This window comes from Nicotiana tabacum, chromosome 5 (assembly GCF_000715075.1).
Source record: "Nicotiana tabacum cultivar K326 chromosome 5, ASM71507v2, whole genome shotgun sequence".
Lineage (NCBI taxonomy): Eukaryota > Viridiplantae > Streptophyta > Magnoliopsida > Solanales > Solanaceae > Nicotiana > Nicotiana tabacum.
Window position 1 is genome coordinate 158,507,342 of NC_134084.1, and position 20,193 is coordinate 158,527,534.

The following is a 20,193-nucleotide window of genomic DNA, read 5'->3' on the forward strand; positions in this document are numbered from 1 at the left end:
TTGCTAATAGCCTTTCCTATATAACCTTAGTTTTCTTGATTGCATACTGTACCAATTATAGTCCTACTAACGTAGTTTTCCCAATATCGAACCACCCTATATGCGACCTACACTTCCGTCCGTAAAGAGCTTCGTATGGAGCCATTTGAATACTGCAATGATAATTATTATTATATGCGAATTCAATAAGCGGTAGATGTAAGCATGTGATTTTTGCCCTTCAAAAAATATTGTTCATTTTTACATTTTTAGCTTTTAATATTAGATTAGTAATTTCCTCTTTATTAATTTAAGATTAACTAATTTTGTAATTATTATAAATTGACAATTAGTTTGATTTTGTAGGTTAGATTAATTTAGGAAATAATTAATTTAATTAGGGTTTTAAAATTAAAGAAAAAGGAATAAAAAGGAAAACAAAGAAAGAGAACAAAAGAAATGGGCAGGACTTGTTTTGAAATTTGGCCAAATCAGGAGCCTATTTTTCCCTTTCTTACCCGCATAGGTCCAACTTTCCCCTCACCCGTTAAAAAAGTAAAAATGGCGTGTAGTAGCCACTAAATAAGGGTGTATTTAATTTTTATCCACTATTTAAAATGCTTATAAAAAATAGCCACTACTAAGGGGGAAAAGACACAATTACCCTTTCGCTATTTCTTGTATAATCCCAAAATCGACGAAAACCCTTATTTTCATTCGTTCAGAGTTCAGACGAGAGCGGTTCAGGGTTCCGAGTTCTGCGCTTCTTCATCTTCCTCGCATGCAAACTGCAATCTCAGTTAAACTTTTGCTCCTTCATCTTCTCCGTCATCTTCTGTCAATCGCGACTGGTAATATGTTTTTTTTATGCATTTTCGTTTTTCTTTATGTGTAAGTTGGTTCAATACCGTGTGAAGTATGTGTGAAATTTCAAAAATTAGCATTATATGTTGATTCAGTGTAGTATATTTTGTGTGATTTTGTTTTTGATAAATTTTTAGTGTGTGAAATTTGAAATGTATTTGTGGTTGATTCAATATATTTGATTATGTAGGTATATTTCGTAAACATAGTCGTAGAAATTCATAAGCTTACTGTGATTATGAATTTTCAGTTAACTGGGTTCATTAAATGTAAGGAAGAAACGACATTAAATTTTGTAGTTGGAATTCAAAGTTAAGGACTGATTGTCCTTAACTTTTGCACATGAAACTTGAAGTTAAGGACTAAGTGTCCTTAACTTTGGATATTGAAAGTATAAGTTAAGGACTGTATTTTCTTAACCTATGCACTTACAATTTAAAGTTAAGGACTGATTGTACTTAACTTTTGCACATGAAACTTGAAGTTAAGGACTAAGTGTCCTTAACTTTGGATGTTGAAAGTATAAGTTAAGGACTGTATTTCCTTAACCTTTGCACTTACAATTTAAAGTTAAGGACTTATTGTCCTTAACTTTTGCACATGAAACTTGAAGTTAAGGACTTAGTGTCCTTAACCTTGGAAGTTGAAAGTATAAGTTAAGGACTGTATTTCTTTAACGTTTGCACTTAAAATTTAAAGTTAAGGATTGTATTTGCTTAACTTTTAAACTTGAAATTTTAAGTTAAGTCCTAATCTTTGTTTGTTTTTCCTTCTTTTCTAGTGTTATAATGGAAGGCGATCATTTGTTTGATTTTGACGATTGGCGTAATTTTCTGGTATATTGGAAAGGAGATTTTCAATATAAGGAAACAATTAAAAGTTTTCTGTCGAATAGCCAATGGAAGAAATTGAGGGAAAGTATTTTTGGCAACTTCTTCAGATTACAAAGTGTGAAGTTCTCGGGTAAACTTATGCACTGTGTATTGCTTTCTGAAATTGTTAGTAATGAACCTGATTCGATGACCTTCAAGGTATTTGACCGCGATATTAAGTTTACTCGTGATGCATTCCATATTATTACTGGTTTAAAGTCTTATTCGTCGCTTGACATGAAAGGTTTAAATGAGAAAGAGAATAGGCTTTTAAGAGTCTATTTCCCTGGAAAGGACAAAATTGAGTTGGCTGATTTGTATAGTTTTATTTCTAGTCGCCCACATGGTACAACTTCATCATTTGGTGGCAGTGATGATGATGCTTTGAAGTTGGCAACACTCTATTTTGTTGAGTCGGTTTTGATGGGCAAGAGAAAAAATAGGAATGTGTCGGAGCAAATAATGAAAATTGTTGACGATGATGCACTTTGCGCTTCCTTCAACTGGGGCTCTCTTGCTTATGAGACGCTATTAAAATCATTGAAGAGTTGCTTGAAATCAAATGAGAATGATGTTGATAAGGAGAAAGAGAAAGAAAAAGATATTGATAGCTACAGTTTAGTTGGCTTTCGTTTTGCGTTTTGTGTCTGGATTATGGAAGTACTTCCTATTTTCCAAGAGAAACAATTTGTGAACTTCAAAGAAGCTGGTTATCCTCGAATGTTATGTTATTCTGAAATGAAGTCTCCATAATTTGATGCTCTTTGTAGAAAATATTTCCATAATGAAAAAGTAAGTTAATGTAATTACTATCTCTTTTTTGTTTATTTGTTTTAGTTATGTATACTTATGTTTAGTTTTTCTTATATAATAGGTGTTTAAGTTGATTGAGGTGTCACCCTTTATTCTCGTGGAAGAAGAAGATACAGAGCCTCTTTGTGTGGAGGAGCCAGTTTCACAAGATCGAGGCTCAAGGTCTTCTTCCACACAATTTGACGAAGGCGTACTTAAGGAAATTGTTAGAGTATGTGTTTCTGCCTTTGAATAGTATTAGTTTTTTATTTGATTATTTCTTGCTTACGAACACCTTTTTTTTATATTATGTTTTTTGATTCAGAGATTATCAGAGAGTTTTAAGAAGGATTTGCAAGCAGAAGTTACCAGAGTTAATCAGAAAATTGTTGTATCAGAAAAAAAGATTGAGAACGAAATCAAGGTAATTTCAGTTAGTCCAACTTTAGGATTTTGTGTCCTTAAATTTTGAACTTGGAATTGAAAGATAAGGACTTCTTGTCCTTAAGTTTTGAACTTTGAAATGAAACTTAAGGACATCATGTCCTTAAGTTTTGAACTTGGAATTCAAAGTTAAGGACTTCTTGTCCTTAACTTTTGAACTTGGAGTTCAAACTTAAGGATTGCATGTCCTTAAGTTTTGAACTTTGAGTTCAAACTTAAGGACTGCCTATCCTTAAGTTTTAAACCTGTCCTTCTCTTTGTAAGTTAGTTGCTTTCTCAGGATTTAAAGAAAACTCTAGGATCAAAGCTTGATACTTTGATGAACATGTTTGGGAAAGCTGATTAGATGAACACAAATAGAGAATCTAGTGTTCTAATTAGAAAATATGGAGTTGATGATCATTGTCGTGCTACTGAGCCTACTGGCATATTCAACCAAGATGCATGTGGTGTTGAACGTGATGATATGGATGTGCATGCAGAGGGTCAGTATGAAAGAGAATTTAGAGATGCACATCTAGATGATGAAACTGAAAATGTTACTAATATTGGGAAAGGTTAGATATAGATTTTGATTTTTTTGTTGAAATGTATATTCAATAGATTAATACATATAAACTATGCATGTGCATGCAGAAGTTGAAGATTTAGGAGATTGTCAAGAGCAGAAAAATCAACAAGAGAAAGGAGTGCAAGAGAAAATTTGTAGAGTTTGTGGATTGCAATCACAAGAGGATTTAACAAGTCCATTGGGGACAAGTGTCAGCGAGATTGTATGCAAATGCTTAGAAGGAACGTATGATCTCTCTACACTGCTATCATACAAAGAAAAATTTGGAGTTCAAACTTGTGTCAGTCAAGGTTAGATAAAATTTTCATTATATATTGTATCTTTATTTTAGTGAATTATTAGAATGGGTATTAATTGCAAATGTTACAGTATCTTTTGAAGCAGCAAGAGAAGAAGCTGGAGTGCAGTATCAAGAGAAAATTGGACTACAATCTCAAGACATAGGCAGAAGTGAGATTGGTTCGAAATCTATAGATGCAACATGTGATGATGATGATGTAGCTGGAATGATCTTGGATATTGCAAATGGTTAGGCAGTGCTTTCTTAATTTTATATATGTTTGTTTTAATTAAAAATTATTAACATGTTAGCTCTTGTAAATATTTTTGCAGAATCTTGTCAACAAGCATCTAAAGATCATGGTGAACAACTGCAAGATAAAGAAAGTGTGGAATTGCAAGAAAAAGAAAATGTTGCACGCAATATCTTAGCTGAGTTGTCTCTTGAAAAAACACAAGAAGGTACTGCGGAGAAGACAGGTACTGATTGTGCCCTAATTATTATATGTACAATTGAAATTTTGTCTCTTCATTTGACATGTTGCAGAAAACTAATATGAATATGTATATATATATATATATATATATATATATATATATATATATATATATATATATATATATATATATATATATATATATATATATATATATATATATATGTATGTATGTCGCCGGAAGAGGAAAACAAAGAGGACACCAATGATGACGATCTTAACCAATATACAAGGAAAAGAAAGAGAGACAGTATTGGTTATGATGGTCCGTCATTTTCTCTTCTTACTCCTACTCCTCCAAGTACACAAATGGACATTGATGCGACTTTGACTATGGAGGGTGAAGGAAATGTTGAAGAAGAACTTGGTCGAGGTAAAAGGAACAAGAAGTTAAGCTGGCAGTTGAAATCTCCTTTTGATAAGGAAGGAAAATCAGTAAGTTCCAAGGCAGACAATCAAAATACTCCGAAGAGTTCAGGTTGGTTAAATTCAACTTATACTCGTATGTGTATTTTTCATTATGCCACAGAAGATGAAAAATTAGTGAAAAAATTCATTGTGTGGTTGGGCAAGGAGAAAAGGAGAGGTCGCAAAAAGAGTAAGTCTCTTAATGTGTTTCACTACATCATTAACTTTTGTGATTGTAAGACTAATTTTAGGACTAACTATCCTTAACTTATAGATTCAAGTTTAAAACTTAAGGACTTCTTGTCCTTAAGATTTGAACCTGGAATTCAAAGTTAAGGGCAAAAAGTCCTTAAGTTCTAAACTTTAATCTATAAGTTAAGGACCAAGTGTCCTTAGCTTTTGAATTTGATACTCAAACTTAAGGACTGCATGTCCTTAGCTTATGAATTTTGAATTCAAACTTAAGAACAGACATTCCTTAAGTTTTAAACTTGAATCTATAAGTTAAGGACCAATTGTCCTTAGCTTTTGAACTTCTAATTCAAATTTAAAGACTGCCTGTCATTAATTTTTCAGCATGAAAGGCTAAGTTCATGATTAAATTCTAACTTGACATTTTCAAAATTTTCAGGGGACAAATTGATTTATATGCTGATGATAATAGTGTGAGGAAAAAACCATACAAATTGTATCATCAAAAAATCAGTAGCAAAATGTTTTTCCTTGAGCTTTCAGATAGCAAAATTTGTTCTTGATGATAAGGTTAGATAACTCACAAGGCATTTATTTTTTCTATTATTAATTTATCATTTTTCATTATTTTATGACTGATTTGTTATTGATTTGTTTTATTTTTTGCCTTTTTATGAAGCATATTGACATTGCTCTCTATTATCTGAGAAAGAAGGAATGCTACCACCCTCGCGATCATCCTTTTCGATGCACAACTACTGATGTTCTTTTTGATAATTATATGGCACTTCTGTATAAAGATTTCAGTGAAGATGCTAGTGATGAGTTTTGGTGTGCTGGTGATAATCAGTTATTTCTGACACCGTATGTATGGGGGGACAGCCGTAGATGTGGAATTGCATGGACTGAGGTTGACAAAATCTTTTTTCCATGTCGGCTTCCTTCAGAAGATGATAAAGCTGTGACACACTTTCTGTTGGGAGTATTGGACTTGAATCAGAAAAAGATTGATGTATACGATTCCATATACAGTGAGCCATATGAAGCAGGAATGAACTACATGCAAATGTATGCACACATGATCCCCCATTTGCTAAAGTTCTCACAGTTTGACAAAAATCACAAGTCTTTTGGGGGAATGTCTTCAACAAATTTGATATACAGTAGCAAAGATCACCACACCAAACTGGATCGTACGTGTTGTTATTTGTTATATTATTTATATGTACTTAAGATTTATTGTTTAATTCACTGCATATCTTACATTTCTCTTAGGACTGATTGGTGCATTCCTGGTCAAATTTGCTGAGTTGCTGATGATTGGAAAGGACGTGCAGCAATTCCAACCCGAAGACATAAAAGACTTTCGAAAAGAACTTGCTGCAAATCTTTGGGCACATAGTGAATGGAAAAGAAATTCTGGTTATGATACTCCACCAGAAAATGTTGATGATGATTATGAGAGTGAAAATGAAACATTCTGTCCAAAGGAGTTATAAAGAAATTATGGTGTTATTTTGTATAAAATTGTTGTAAAGGTGACATCTGAATTCTGCCAGTTTAGGATAGTTCTGAAATATTCTGTAAATTTGTGAAAAGGCACTTATATTTTGTTTTGTTGGCATAGCGTAATTTTTTGTAACAGCTATGCAAAATTACAATTTCAAAAGTTATGTCAAGGCATTTTGTTATTTATTTCATTGTTTCTCTCAACTGTTGATTTGTCCATTGAGTTTGTTAGTATTTGTTCAAGACTAAGTGTAAGTGAACTTCAAATTCAAAGTTAAGGACCAAATGTCCTTAACTTTTGAACTTGAAATTCAAAGTTAAGGATCGACAGTCCTTAAGTTTTGAACATGGGACTATAACTTAAGGACCTCATGTCCTTAACTTTTGAACTTGTATTTCAAACTTAAGGACTCCTGTAGTTAATGACAACAGTCCTCAAGTTTTTAACATGGGACTATAACTTAAGGACCTCATGTCCTTAACTTTTGAACTTGAAATTCAAAGTTAAGGATAGACAGTCCTTAAGTTTTTAACATGGGACTATAACTTAAGGACCTCATGTCCTTAACTTTTGAACTTGAAATTCAAAGTTAAGGACAGACAGTCCTTACGTTTTTAACATGGGACTATAACTTAAGGACCTCATGTCCTTAACGTTTGAACTTAAAATTCAAAGTTAAGGACATACAGTCCTTAAGTTTTTAACATGGGACTATAACTTAAGGACCTCATGTCCTTAACTTTTGAACTTGAAATTCAATGTTAAGGACAGACAGTCCTTAAGTTTTCAAAATTGCAAGTTGAACTTACTGACTCCTGTTAATAACTTTTAATTGTTGAACTCAAAAGAAATTAAAAGAACGTAACAAGATATAAATATTGAAAATCTAGGCATCCGCTCAAATTAGAATAATAATGAATACAATCTATAGCAAAAACTTAAAAGAGTCGATAAACATAAGTGTATATTTCTACTCTTCTCTATGCTTTCTTGAAAATGGATGGAGTGCCGGAGAATATATACAAGTTGTTCTATTATGACCAATTCTTCTGCAACGACCACATTTGAATGTTATTTTTGATGGCTCGGTAGCAGGAATATGCCTTTTCTTTTGCCTTCTACCTGGTGGCACTTTGAAATCTGGAGGTTTAACAATTTGTGACTTAAAACTCTCTGGTACAATCCAAGAATCAGTATGTCCTACAGGATGTATTTGTCTTTCATATGTTTTCAGCCAAGATTCCTTTAAGTACCAGTGCAAACAAAAGTCGGACTTCTTGATGTTTCTCTTCTCGATAACTGCAATTGCATGTATGCATGGTAATTCATCAAGTTGAAATTGAAAACAATCACATGTTCTTTTGTTTAAGTCCACCAAGAAAGTTATTCCTTCTTCTTCAACTATAGAACGCCATGAATCAATAGGGAAGACCTTCAATGTTGAAAAATTATAAGTGAGTACATTATGTTAAAAAATGTTAAAATCATAATATAAACATAAAACATAATACTTACGTTCAAAGTAAATGCTAAATCTATTCTTTTCTTCAATTCCTCCTCTACCCAACAAGAAACATCATAAAATGTTCCTTCTGCTTTATTTCTTCTTTCATAAAACCAATGTTGTAGCTTCACTTGAATGAGATCCATCATTCTTAGCATAAGCAGCTCCCTTGCTTCTAATAGCACTGAATTCATTGACTCAACTATGTTTGTTGTGAGCATGTCATATCTTCGTCGTGGACTACAAGAACGTGCCCATCTTTTCGGTGGTTCTTCCATCAAGTAGTCATAAGTTTTCTTATCTGCATTTGCAATATCTGACATGTATATGTCAAATTCTTTACGCCTGTATACTCTTGTAGCACTTTGGAAAAGTTTTATGACCTCACTTTTCACATTTCTTCGCTTTAGGTTCTGCTCCAAATGATAGATGCAAATCCCATGATGGCTTTCAGGATATACCTTTATAATTCCATTTGCAATAGCTTGATGCCTGTCTGATAAAAAAATCAAATTCTCATGGCTCCCAATTGCATTGCGAAGCTGACTAAAGTACCACTCATAGGAATTGTTGTTTTCAGATTCTGCTATTCCAAAGGCTAATGGGAAAATTTGGTTATTTGCATCTTTTGAAACTGAAATCATCAAAACACCACGATATTTTGACTTCAAAAAAGTTGCATCAACATCAATCACTGGTCTACAATGATTCCAACCAGCTATCGATGATCCATATGCGTAAAACATATAAAGAAACCTGAAAATACAATATAAAACAAGGTTAAAATACCTGAAGTTTAGGACAGTCAGTCCTTAACTTACATTTACAAGTTATAAAGTTAAGGACATGTTGTCCATAACTTTTATTTCAAAGTTCAAAACTTAAGGAATGGAAGTCCTTAACTTTTAATTACAAGTTCAAAACTTAAGGATAGGCAGTCCTCAACTTCTGGTTACAACTCAAAAGTTAACAAGGCTAAAGACAGCATGTCCTAAATTGTTTACCTGTTGTTGTCGTCTATCTTTATGTTAGTATAAGTTCCCTGGTTCTTACTTGTCATCATATACAAGTATGAACACAATAATTTATAATTTTCTTCGGGACTTCCTCTTATTAAAGCGGAAGCATGTTGAATAGCACGCCACGCCTTGTGATATCCAATGTCTAGTCCATGCAATTTTTGCATCTCTGCCATGACAAAAGCTGGTGTAACTTCAAATCTTGGGTCCCGAAGATTATCGATAATGTAACCACTAATCAACTTTGAAGTAGCATGCCTTTGATCTGCTTTCCTAGTGTTAACAGAGCAGTCATGCTTTTTCTCAAGCTTTACTATCTTGAATAATGTTGAGTCTTTAATTCTGAAAGCACGCACACACCAACGACACCTATCATCATTGCATGTCAACGAATATCTTGTTGAGCTTGATCTAACAACTTTGAATTCCAAATGTCCTTTGATTGCTATATTGGAAAAATAGTTAATTATGCTCTTCTTCTTGTCAAATACTGATCCGACTTTTATTTTATCCAAAGAAGCATTTTCTCTTAATATCGTAGTTGGGAATTCTTTTTATTTCAAATTTGATCTTCGTCTAGTTATTTGAGTGCAGGTTTTGTCAGCAACTACTTCGATTACCGGTGCACTCTCTAAGACTTGAATACCCAAAGCTTGTTCGTTGCCAATCTCTATAATGGTTTGTCCTTCTACTTGAATAGAATCAAATGTTTGATGCACCTCTTCATTTAATGGTTGAGCTTCAACCATATCTACTTCAACTATTTGTTGGCATCGCTCTTGATTGTCATGTTGAGTTTTTGTGTTGGCATGTTCATTGCTTGTTGATGCAAAAACTCTTTCCGAAATATCAACTATGAAACGACAGCTCTTGAAGAGTGAATGAGTTTTTAGCAACTCTATACATGTGTGAAGATCTAAATCTTTGGATACAAGCATTCCTTTGCTTGTTCCAAGGTTGATATCAAACCATATCACTATTTCAAACTTTTCTCTATCCAATTCAATAAGCTCAAATATCTGTTTAACGAAATCTTCAAACTGAATTGACTCAGGTGCTAGGAAAAGCTTTGTTTGATGATCAAGATATTTATAGCCTTCAGTCCATCTACTATTAAAAGCAACTATTATGCATATTGTTTCCATCCTACAAGTCAAGAGAATGGGAAACAAAGGACATACGTTATAAAACAATCCTTGTAGAATTAAGAACAAGTGTACTGTAAGTGCAAGACCAAGATAAGGATTGCCTGTCCTTAACTTTTGAACTAGAAATTAAAACTTAAGGACTGCATGTCCTTAACTTTTGAACCAGAAATTAAAAGCTAAGGACTGCCTGTCCTTTAACATTTAAACATGTAATTAAAGTTAAGGACTGCCAGTCCTTAACATTTAAATATGGAATTAAAAGTTAAGGACTGTCATTCCTTAACTTTTGAACCAGAAATTAAAAGCTAAGGACTGCCTGTCCTTTAACATTTAAACATGGAATTAAAAGTTAAGGAATGCTAGTCCTTAACATTTAAACATGTATTTAAAAGTTAAGGACTGTCAGTCCTTAACATTTGAACCAGAAATTAAAACATACAATTCGAAACTCAAGCTACAGGACTTTGTATACAGAAAAACAACAACAAAGTGAAGGACATTTTGTCCTTAAGTTTTTTTATTCAATTTGCAAAATGAGGCCAGTAGAATCAAAGTTAAGGACATAGTGTTCTTATTTTTTTGAATTCAATTTGCAAAATGAAGACACTATGTCCGGAATACAGAATTATCATAGGAGGCGATGTCTATAAATTTATCAATCCAGAAATTCAAAAAAATCAAATTCTTATCTAATATATAATCAAATCAATACAGATCTAAAAAAGTATAACTATAGCGAAATAAAAATCGATAGAAATACATGAAATTACAACTTACTGTTTATCTATGTCGTTTTTTTGGATTAGAATGCTGAATTTTTGAAATCGGGAAGAGAAATGGTGGTTCGTCCTCAGTTGATCGCCGCTGTGGTAACTACTGCTGCTGCTTGCTTCTTCTCTTTGTGTAACTGCTGCTTGTGTTGATAGCGTAAGTATAAGTTATACTAGAAGGGTATTTTCGTCCAATCAAGTATAAGTTTTTTAAAAAAGTGATTAAAATCTAAATACATTGAAAACAGTGACTTTTATTTTTTAGTGGCTATTTGTGTCGTTCGCCCGTTAAAAAACCTATATTCGCTTACCCCGTTACCCAAAAAAAGAGGGCTTAGACCTAGAGATATATCATAGGACCCTCCTCTTCCAAAAGGATAGAGCGTCGTTTTCCACCCAGAAACAAACCAGACCCCTCACTTCTTCGATTGAGCAGCGACCTTTCTTCTTCTTCTCTTTCGATCTCACTGACTTCTCACCCTCCATCATTGCACATCACACACACGAAAAGGGTAAAGAAAACATACTCAAATTCTGAATTTCAGATCCGAAACGATCCTAAACTCCCAAAACAGAGACAAAATCCATAAGGCAAAAAAAAAAAAATTAAATTAAAGCTGGTTTTGAATTCATTCGACTGTTGCATATCTTTGGGCCTTTGAAAGCTATTCGAACTTCTGCTCTTTTACTTCAATTTTCCGAAATTTCGAGTGGATTGGAGCTGTAAGAAGTGTTGTTCTGCTTATGAGCTGGGAATTTGACTTGTAGCTGCCTTTTCTGCCTTTATTCAGCAATCTTAAGCTCAATTCATTGTTGTCAAGGTATTTGGTCTTATCATTTTAGATTTGGTATTTGGATTTCCATGAATAAAAATATGTTGCTTTCACCTCCGAATTGATAGTTGGCCTTGATTTGTGCTCATGTTCTGTTAAATGTTAGTTTGATGGGTTATGAAATGGCAACTCCTATTCTCTATGAAATCTGGCATAATTTTGGAACTCTCATGTTAGTACAGTAAAGTTGAGTTGATCTGCTCCTATTATGTAGTGTATTATTCCAACAAATGGACTTAGTTTTTTTTTTTTTTTTTAAAAAGGAGCATCAAATACTTGAGGTTTGTTTGTGTTGGTTCGATTTTTATTTAATTTTGAGCAGAAATAACTAGAGTTTGTCAAGACTTTTCCCTTCAATTCTATCCCTCTCCAATTGCTTCTTATCTCCCAGAAAAGGAATAAGGAGAAATAGTTCGAAAAGGGGAGAGTGTATGATCAGATATGGCTAGATGGATGCACACATATTCATAAAAGCTCATAGAAGTCAATATGTAAATTTTTGTTATTTGGACGATGCTTTTAGTTTTATTAATTGGGGTTTATGTAACTTTGTCCCCATGTGAGCAAAGTTATATTTTAGGGATGTTATTGTTGTGTGCTGTTTCATTAGCAGTTCTATGTGAGAAAAGACCACTGAAGTTTGAAAAATTAAGTGGCATAATTTGACAACTTCACTTAGATACTGATTTTCGTTGCTTTTAGTTTTGTTTTTTGCATGGAAATTATACATCAGTTTTTCTCTTGTTTGGATTCATATCTCAATTGTCATGGTCCTATAATTTTATAAATTCATTCTTAAGTATCTCCACTTATTTGTTAAATTCTGCATGATGGCGGTGGAAAGTTGTAATGGTATAATTTATCATGGTTGCTTAGTTATAAATAATAAAACAGCGACAATTTATGTTTCTGTATATATAGACCTGGTATTTCCCTTTTTATTTCTGCCTTGTTCAGATAATTCGGCATTAGAAACGTCTCAATTAGTATATCTATTGTACAAATTGGTTAATTTCTTGTGCTAAAGTTGTTCTCCACAAATCTATTCCATAATTAATGGCCTCACAATAATGTCAAATTAGTTTAGAAAAATCATGAACATCGTAGCTTGCTTTATGCGCGATTAATTAACTATCGTGACTATGGGTACGGTTCCCGTGACATAGTCATGATACATAATCCCCAATTTGGGTGACCCGATCATAACAACTTTGACTAATAATAATAAAATAAATATGTCGCAAATCGCAGGTGCATTTCATGTAGCGTGGTTAGCAATGTATTCCAAAACGGCAAGTGTATGACAATCGTAACTTGTTCAAGAAATAAATTCCATAAATCCTAAAAAGTGATTTTAAATAAATAAAAGCGGTTATAAAGTTAAAAATGCACAATAAGTTTAAAACATGTAGTAAATCAGATAATTAGGCCAATTATTAATAGTTAATCGATCGTACTCGAACCACGGAACCCGGGAATGCCTAACACCTTCTTCCGGGTTAACAGAATTTCATACCTAGTTTTTCTGGTTTCGCAGACTTTTAAATAAAGTCTATTTTCCTCGATTTGGGATTTTTAAAATAAATTGGTGACTTGGGACACCATAAATTATTCCAAGTGGCGACTCTAAAATTAAATTAAATAATCCCATTTCGATTTATGTCACTTTAATTGGAAAAACTCCTTTATATCCCCCTTTCGGGTGTAAAAGGGAGGTGTGACAACTCTGACGACTCTGCTGGGGATCATAACCTAGAACTTTTCGTTCAGGGTTCAAGAATTTGAGCTTAGAATAACTGTTATACTTGGCTTTATTTATTATCTGATTTTTACATGTTTGAGCCTAATGTGCTAAATGTCACTTTTTACCGCTTTGATGTTGTTTAAACTGTATATAAATTGTTACCAAACCCTTCTTCTCTCTGAGTCTTCTAAATCTTCTGGGAAGTGCGCGCTGGCGTGACTTTTTTTCCGTTAAAGTCACACCCTAATTTAGAACGAGGATCAGATCAGTTACAAAGCCGGATGGCCTTTTGGTTACTGGTACGTTCCCCCCTCCCCCTCCCGCTCGAGTTGTCCTCTCGGGTAAGCCAGGTCTAGAACAATACACCCAGGTTTTAACCCTAGAATAACATAGCCTCATGCCGGATCCTTAGTAGGAACGCTTGTTTGCATCACGTGCATTTGACTTTGGGAACTCAACACAAGGGTTGGGTCCGTCTAGGATAGGTGTACCCAAAAATCAAAAGACCATCCTGATGCATTTTTACGTGCTACTTGAACAATTATTTGCTTCGGTTTGCATGTTGACAAGTTTCTAGGATAGGAAAGGAAAATCAAGAAAAACCAAAATTGAGGTGAAAGGGGAAATCATCCGTTTATGAAAAAACCTGGTGTTCAAAATATCTTGAAGCTCTGCCGAAATGTTTTTTAAAAAGAAGAGGAAAAGCCATTATGAAATGAGTCATATTTTTCAATTATGTCAATAACTTACCGAACTTTTTGGAAGACTTACCTGAGTCCCCAATACTTTTTGAAAGGACCTCTAGAAGTTAGCTATAAATTGGGCTTCTCTATTCGAGATAATAGATACAGGGACACCATGCAATCGTACTATCTCCTTAATATAAAGCCTTGCGTAGTCCTCTTAGGAATATGTAGTTCTAACGGGCAGTAAATGGGCTGATTTTGTAAGCCTTTCAACAATCACCCATATCGAATCGAACTTATGCTGGGTACGAGGTAAGCCTACGATGAAATCCATATTGATTATTTCCCATTTCCAAGTCGGAATCTCCATAGCCTGCAATAATCCACCGGTTTTCTGATGCTCAATCTTAACTTGCTAACAGTTAGGACACTAAGCAACAAACTCCACTATATCCTTTTTCATTCCGTCCCACCAATATACTTCCCTAATATCATGATACATCTTTATCGCTCCTGGATGGATAGTTGTTCTCCACAAATCTATTCCATAATTAATGGCCTCACAATAATCTCAAATTAGTTTAGAAAAATCATTAACATCGTAGCTTGCTTTAGGTGCGATTAATTAACTATCGTGACTATGAGTACGGTTCCTGTGTCATAGTCATGGTACATAATCCCCAATTCGGGTGACCCGATCATAACAACTTTGAATTATAATAATAAAACAAACATGTCGCAAATCGCATGTGCATTTCATGTAGCGTGGTTAGCAATGTGTTCCAAAACGGCAAGTGTACGGCAATCGTAACTTGTTCAAGAAATAAATTCCATAAATCCTAAAAAGCGATTTTAAATAAATAAAAGCGGTTATAAAGTTAAAAATGCACAATAGGTTTAAAACATGTAGTAAATCAGATAATTAGGCCAATTATTAATAGTTAAGCGACCGTGCTCGAACCACGGAACTCGGGAATGCCTAACACCTTCTCCCGGGTTAACATAATTCCTTACCGAGTTTTTTTGGTTTCGCAGACTTTTAAATAAAGTCGATTTTCCTCGATTTGGGATTTTTAAAATAAATAGGTGACTTGGGACACCATAAATTATTCTAAGTGGCGACTCTGAAATTAAATAAAATAATCCTATTTCGATTTATGTCACTTTAATTAGAAAAACTCCCTTATATCCCCTTTTCGGGTGTAAAAAGGAGGTATGACAGCTCTGACACTCTGCTGGGGATCATAACCCAGAAATTTTAGTTAAGGGTTCAAGAATTCGAGCTTTGTATACGGTGAAATCGGAGGGACCAATTCCTCGTCATTAAGGTGTTTCGGGAAGTCATCTCGAGATCTCGAGGCTGCGAGGTTATGATTGAGTTCTCTCCCTCGATGTCTATTTACGCTCGACCCAACGACGATGCCAAGGATGTGGAGTTCCTGAGGCGAGCAGATAGCACTGGCAGAGCCTGGTGTCACGTCTAGTCGTCCCATCTCCATGCCTAGTATAGATGGCTAGTATGAATTTTGCCAGGCTATTGTTGTAAAGCCACTTCTTGAGACGTTGCCCCGGCATAGGAGGCGACATTTAGTGGACATTGTCGCCACACCACAAGGAATCAAAAAAGGGTATAATGCGCCAAGCCGGGGGAGGAGGGTGAGCAACGGTGTATAATCCGAGCCCCCTCTTGAGCAGCGGTGTATAATCCGAGCCCCTTCTTGAGCAGCGGTGTATAATCCAAATATTTCCTCAGGCCGGAGGGAAGCGGTCCTATGCTTCATCGTCCCGAGCCAACATAGATGACAATAACAACAACAACAACAACTACATGAAAACAACGTAATATCGCTCGACCAGAGAAGGTCCGAAAGATAGGTCGTTGCATGCCCGATATCGCCATAAAATCTTAAGGCCATGTGCCCCTAACATGGTGAATGACAAAGAATAAAGATAGCGAGAAAGAAGGAATGGATGGGTATGGAAAAATACTTGGGTAAAAGGGTGATCCCAGGAGACCCCCATTTATAGAAAGAGGGGTAACGTAATCGACGATGTTATTATTGCCCTCAAAAAACGTAACGACAGGCGCATTCAATGCGTCCATGGGAGCTGAATCGATGGCGGAATTATGGTTCTGAAGAATGAGAAACCAGCAATGCGTTGAATGGTCCTGGAAAAGTGAGACGACGAAACGTTTCGATAATCATAGAAGCTTGCGTCATCAGTACGACATCATTACGGGAAGCCCGCAGAATGGGATGTCAAAATCGTTTCTTGTCACTTCTCTCTAAGAAACGTGGGGATTATATGTATATGGTGAAATCAGAGGGTCCAATTCCTCGTCATTAAGGCATTTCGGGAAGTCATCTCGAGATCCCGAGGCTACGAGGTTGCAGTCGAGTTCTCTCCCTCGATGTCCATTTACGCTCGACCCAATGACGATGCCAAGGATGGGGAGTTCCCGAGGCAAGCAGATAGCACTGGCAGAGTCTGATGTCACGTCTAGTCGTCCCATCTCCATGCCTTTACAAAATGCATTTTGTACTATATTGGGATTTTCCTCCTATATAAAGGGGATCCTTGCGTTCCAACTATTCTACACGAAATATACAAGAACTCTTTCTTTTCTATCTAACTCATTCCCTCGATATTATTGCTCATATTTATTGCTCATATTTATTGCTTTCATACTTGTTCTTCACTTATTGCTCATCATTGGCCATAAAGAGCCTCCTTTAATTATATCCTAACTGTTAGCCCCTTCTCGATTATCCCCCATAGCCCGAGCCCAGGCATCGACCTCGAGGCCCCTCATCGGTCAGTCCGGGGCCAGAATAGCTGACCCCCCAGTTCGATTATAATTCCATTTTAGCTCGCAATCCATCTTTTATCTTCACACATCTAGCATCAACTGCTTAAACAACTACCGTAAAAATAGATCATGTATTTATAGAGTCCCATCAACAAATTTAATTGTTATTAGCATTTTCACGGTAAATAGTTTGGCGCCCACCGTGGGGCTAAAAATAATAGTGATTATTTTCTAACACAAGTTATCTTTCACACTTTTCTTGTCCAAGATCTTTGATTTCAGGTCAAAATGTCTGGCTCAGTGAATAGAGTTGAGAACGACAACCTTGAAAACTACGGAGAAAACGGTGTGGCTGTTCCAATTATTGGCTCACCATTCAGAACCCCGATAACGTGCCTTGACCGATTCCAGCGGACGCGGGTTCGCAAGACGCACAGCAGGTCGACGAAACCTCACACACCGATAGGAGCATACAACATAGCGACCAACAGGAAGCCCCAAAAACCCCAGCTCGGGAAGAATGGGAAGTTAGCCTTCATGTTATTTTTGAAATGTTGCAGGCACAACAGTTGGCTATTGCTTAGATGCAAAGCTACGCTAAGACTCCCAGCACGGTAGCACCAGGGACTGCTCCCCCAGCCGAATAGATACCTGAGGGATCGAGCAATAATGGATCGATAGCTGACCCTGCCATCGTGAAAATGCTCGAATACCTCACCAAAAGGATCAAATTAGGAGAGAAATGATAGCAGCCAACAATAAGAAGGTCAAGACCTACAACTCCAGGGTCGACCAGATACCGGGCGCACCCCCGGTCCTGAAGGGTGTGGATTCAAAGAAGTTCATACAAAGGACGCTCCCCGAAGAAGCATCCCCGAAACCTATTCCAAAGAAGTTCAAAATGCCGAAACTCCCAAAGTACAACGGGACCTCAGATCCCAACGAACATGTCACTACCTATACGTGCGCAGTAAAGGGCAACGACATAAAAGACGACGAGATCGAGTCTGTCATACTGAAGAAGTTCGGAGAAACGCTCTCGAAGGGGGCCATGATGTGGTATCACAACCTAGCTCCCAACTCCATAGATTCGTTTGCCATGCTAGCAGACTCCTTCATAAAAGCACACGATGGTGCCATCAAAGTAGCAACAAGGAAGTCCGACGTATTTAAGATTAAGCAGAGGGAGAACGAAATGCTGCGAGAATTCGTATCTCGCTTCCAAACGGAACGAATGGAACTACCCCCAATCTCCGACGATTGGGCGGTGCAGGTCTTCACTCAAGGCCTGAATGAATGAAGCTCAGTGGCTTCAAGGCAGCTGAAAGAGAATCTGATCGAGTATCCCGCCGTAACCTGGTCGGACGTCCACAACCGGTACCAGTCAAAGATCAGGGTCGAGGATGACTAGCCGGGAGCCCCCTCGGGATCAGTATATCCGAGTAGACTCTTGGCGAAGGAGTCGAAACCAAACAAAGAGAGGTATCAACCGTACCCCGAAGATAGGAGGAATGCCCCGAGACGCAATCCGCCTCGCAACGATCGATTGGTGAACCAAGGATAGAACCCTCGGGGATTAATCAACAGAGGCGGATTCGATGGGGACACAGGGCCAATGGGGGCACCTCGCCTATCAGAATACAACTTCAACGTCGATGTATCAGACATCGTTTTTGCCATCAGCAAAATCAGGGACGCCAAATAGCCCAGGCCTATACAGTCGAATCATTCACAAAGGAACTATAACTTGATATGCGAGTTTCACAACTCGCACGGACACAGAACCGATGATTTCCGGCAACTCCGGGAGGAAGTGGCCCGGCTGCTCGATAATGGACACCTTCGGGAATTCCTCAGCGACCAAGCTAAGAACCAGTCATGAGAAAGAGAAATGACTAAAAAGTACAAAGTAGACGAATCCCAACACGTCATCCACACGATCTTTTAAGACACACCCTCGGCTGTATTCAAATAAAGGACCACATCGCGTCCGCCAAATAAACGCCGAAACTCAAGAGCGCCATCGCCACTAAGGTATAATCATCCCCCCTTTTTTCTATTTTTTACTTTACGAGAACTTTTGCGCAGGACATCGACAAAAGCAGTCAAAATGCCGATCTAGCTCGAAGACCTCGAGGTTCCGAAGCGTCCGTTGTACTCTTTTCTTTCGACCGAGTTTTTATCCCAAAATGGGCTTCTACCGGCAAGGTTTTTAACGAGGCAACGTCCACGCGCTACCTAAGGAGGACCCAACAAGCGTGCGGGGCTTCTTTTGCAATCAACCCCGAACACTGGAGGGCACCCCCCTTGAGAGGTCATCCACTCGAAAGAATCAGGGAACGACAAACAAGGTTCCAATAGGAAATGATGTACCGGGCCAAACGGTCACATGAACCATGTTCGCATAAGCCGGACTCACGACAACGAAACAACATGTACTTATGCCAAACAATCAAAGAATATCTTTCGCCGAAGCATCTCATACTCTAAAGAAAATTTAGCATTTTCACAGCAAGGATCCCTCCACCGAGAACGCCCCGAAATACTTGGAGACTAGCGTCAATAACTCGGCACCCGCATGACCCCAGGGTCAAAACTCCATACTCATAAGCCCTCAACGAGGCAGCACGGAAATCACGAAACATCTCTAAAAGGAAAAAATGTACCGAACACTCGGAGACTGGCATCGCAAACTTAGAAAGCATATGAACCCAGGGTCGGAATCTCCAAGATCGTAAGCCCTCAATGAGGCAATTCCAAGCTCACGAGTAACGGCTCCCAAGCCAAAGCAAACTCGATGACTCGGAGACTGTCACCCATCGCCATTCGTTAAAAAACCCAAGGCCGTAAGACCCCAAGCGAGATGACTCAGTTTCAAAAAACTCGTACCGAGTACCAAGAATTACACCTGTAAGACCTTAACGGCATGGAAAAACCTGTAAGACCTCAACAACATGAAAAAACTATAAGACCTCAAGCAAGACATGAATCATACTTGTACCAAGTATCAACAAAACTGTATGACCTCAAGCAAGGCATGAATCATACTTGTACCAAGTATCAACAAAACTGTAAGACCTCAAAAGGCATGAAAATTTTGTAAGACCTTACTACAGGCATAAACTCAATCCCGAAGTTTAGGCTATATGTCACATTTATAAGACTCCCGAAAGGGCATACCCTCGATGTAAATGCCTAAACTACTACACTCAGGATCAAAAATGGCTCTAGCCAAACATAAATAACTATGGTCATACGACTATATCAGC

General features: G+C 36.8%; 2 protein-coding genes across 3 annotated transcripts in view; one reads left to right on the forward strand and one right to left on the reverse strand.

The window, feature by feature from the left end:
• Positions 1-7,378: 7,378 nt before the first annotated feature.
• LOC107775233 (uncharacterized) lies at positions 7,379-10,076 on the reverse strand. Its single transcript, XM_075253169.1, has 4 exons — positions 9,552-10,076; positions 8,917-9,248; positions 7,924-8,668; positions 7,379-7,840 (listed from the first exon to the last, which is right to left on the reverse strand). The coding sequence occupies exons 1-4, from the start codon at positions 10,074-10,076 to the stop codon at positions 7,379-7,381; spliced, it is 2,064 nt and encodes a 687-aa protein (XP_075109270.1).
• A 1,069-nt stretch (positions 10,077-11,145) lies between these two features.
• The window catches only part of LOC142181280 (uncharacterized), a 33,624-nt gene continuing 24,576 nt past the window's right edge, over positions 11,146-20,193 (forward strand). For both annotated transcript variants that reach the window (XR_012709953.1, XM_075254234.1), the window contains exon 1: positions 11,146-11,670. The gene's annotated coding sequence lies outside the window, so the exon portion shown is untranslated. The remainder of the gene's footprint in view (positions 11,671-20,193) is intronic.

What these genes read in the sequence shown, in the direction of transcription:
- LOC107775233 (XM_075253169.1), bottom strand. Translation starts at nt 10,076, where the DNA reads ATGGAAACAATATGCATAATAGTTGCTTTTAATAGTAGATGGACTGAA. An exon ending in AAGATAGACGACAACAACAG is followed by an intron (nt 8,669 to 8,916) that starts GTAAACAATTTA and finishes TTGTATTTTCAG; the next exon opens with GTTTCTTTATATGTTTTACG. An exon ending in ATTTAGCATTTACTTTGAAC is followed by an intron (nt 7,841 to 7,923) that starts GTAAGTATTATG and finishes TCAACATTGAAG; the next exon opens with GTCTTCCCTATTGATTCATG.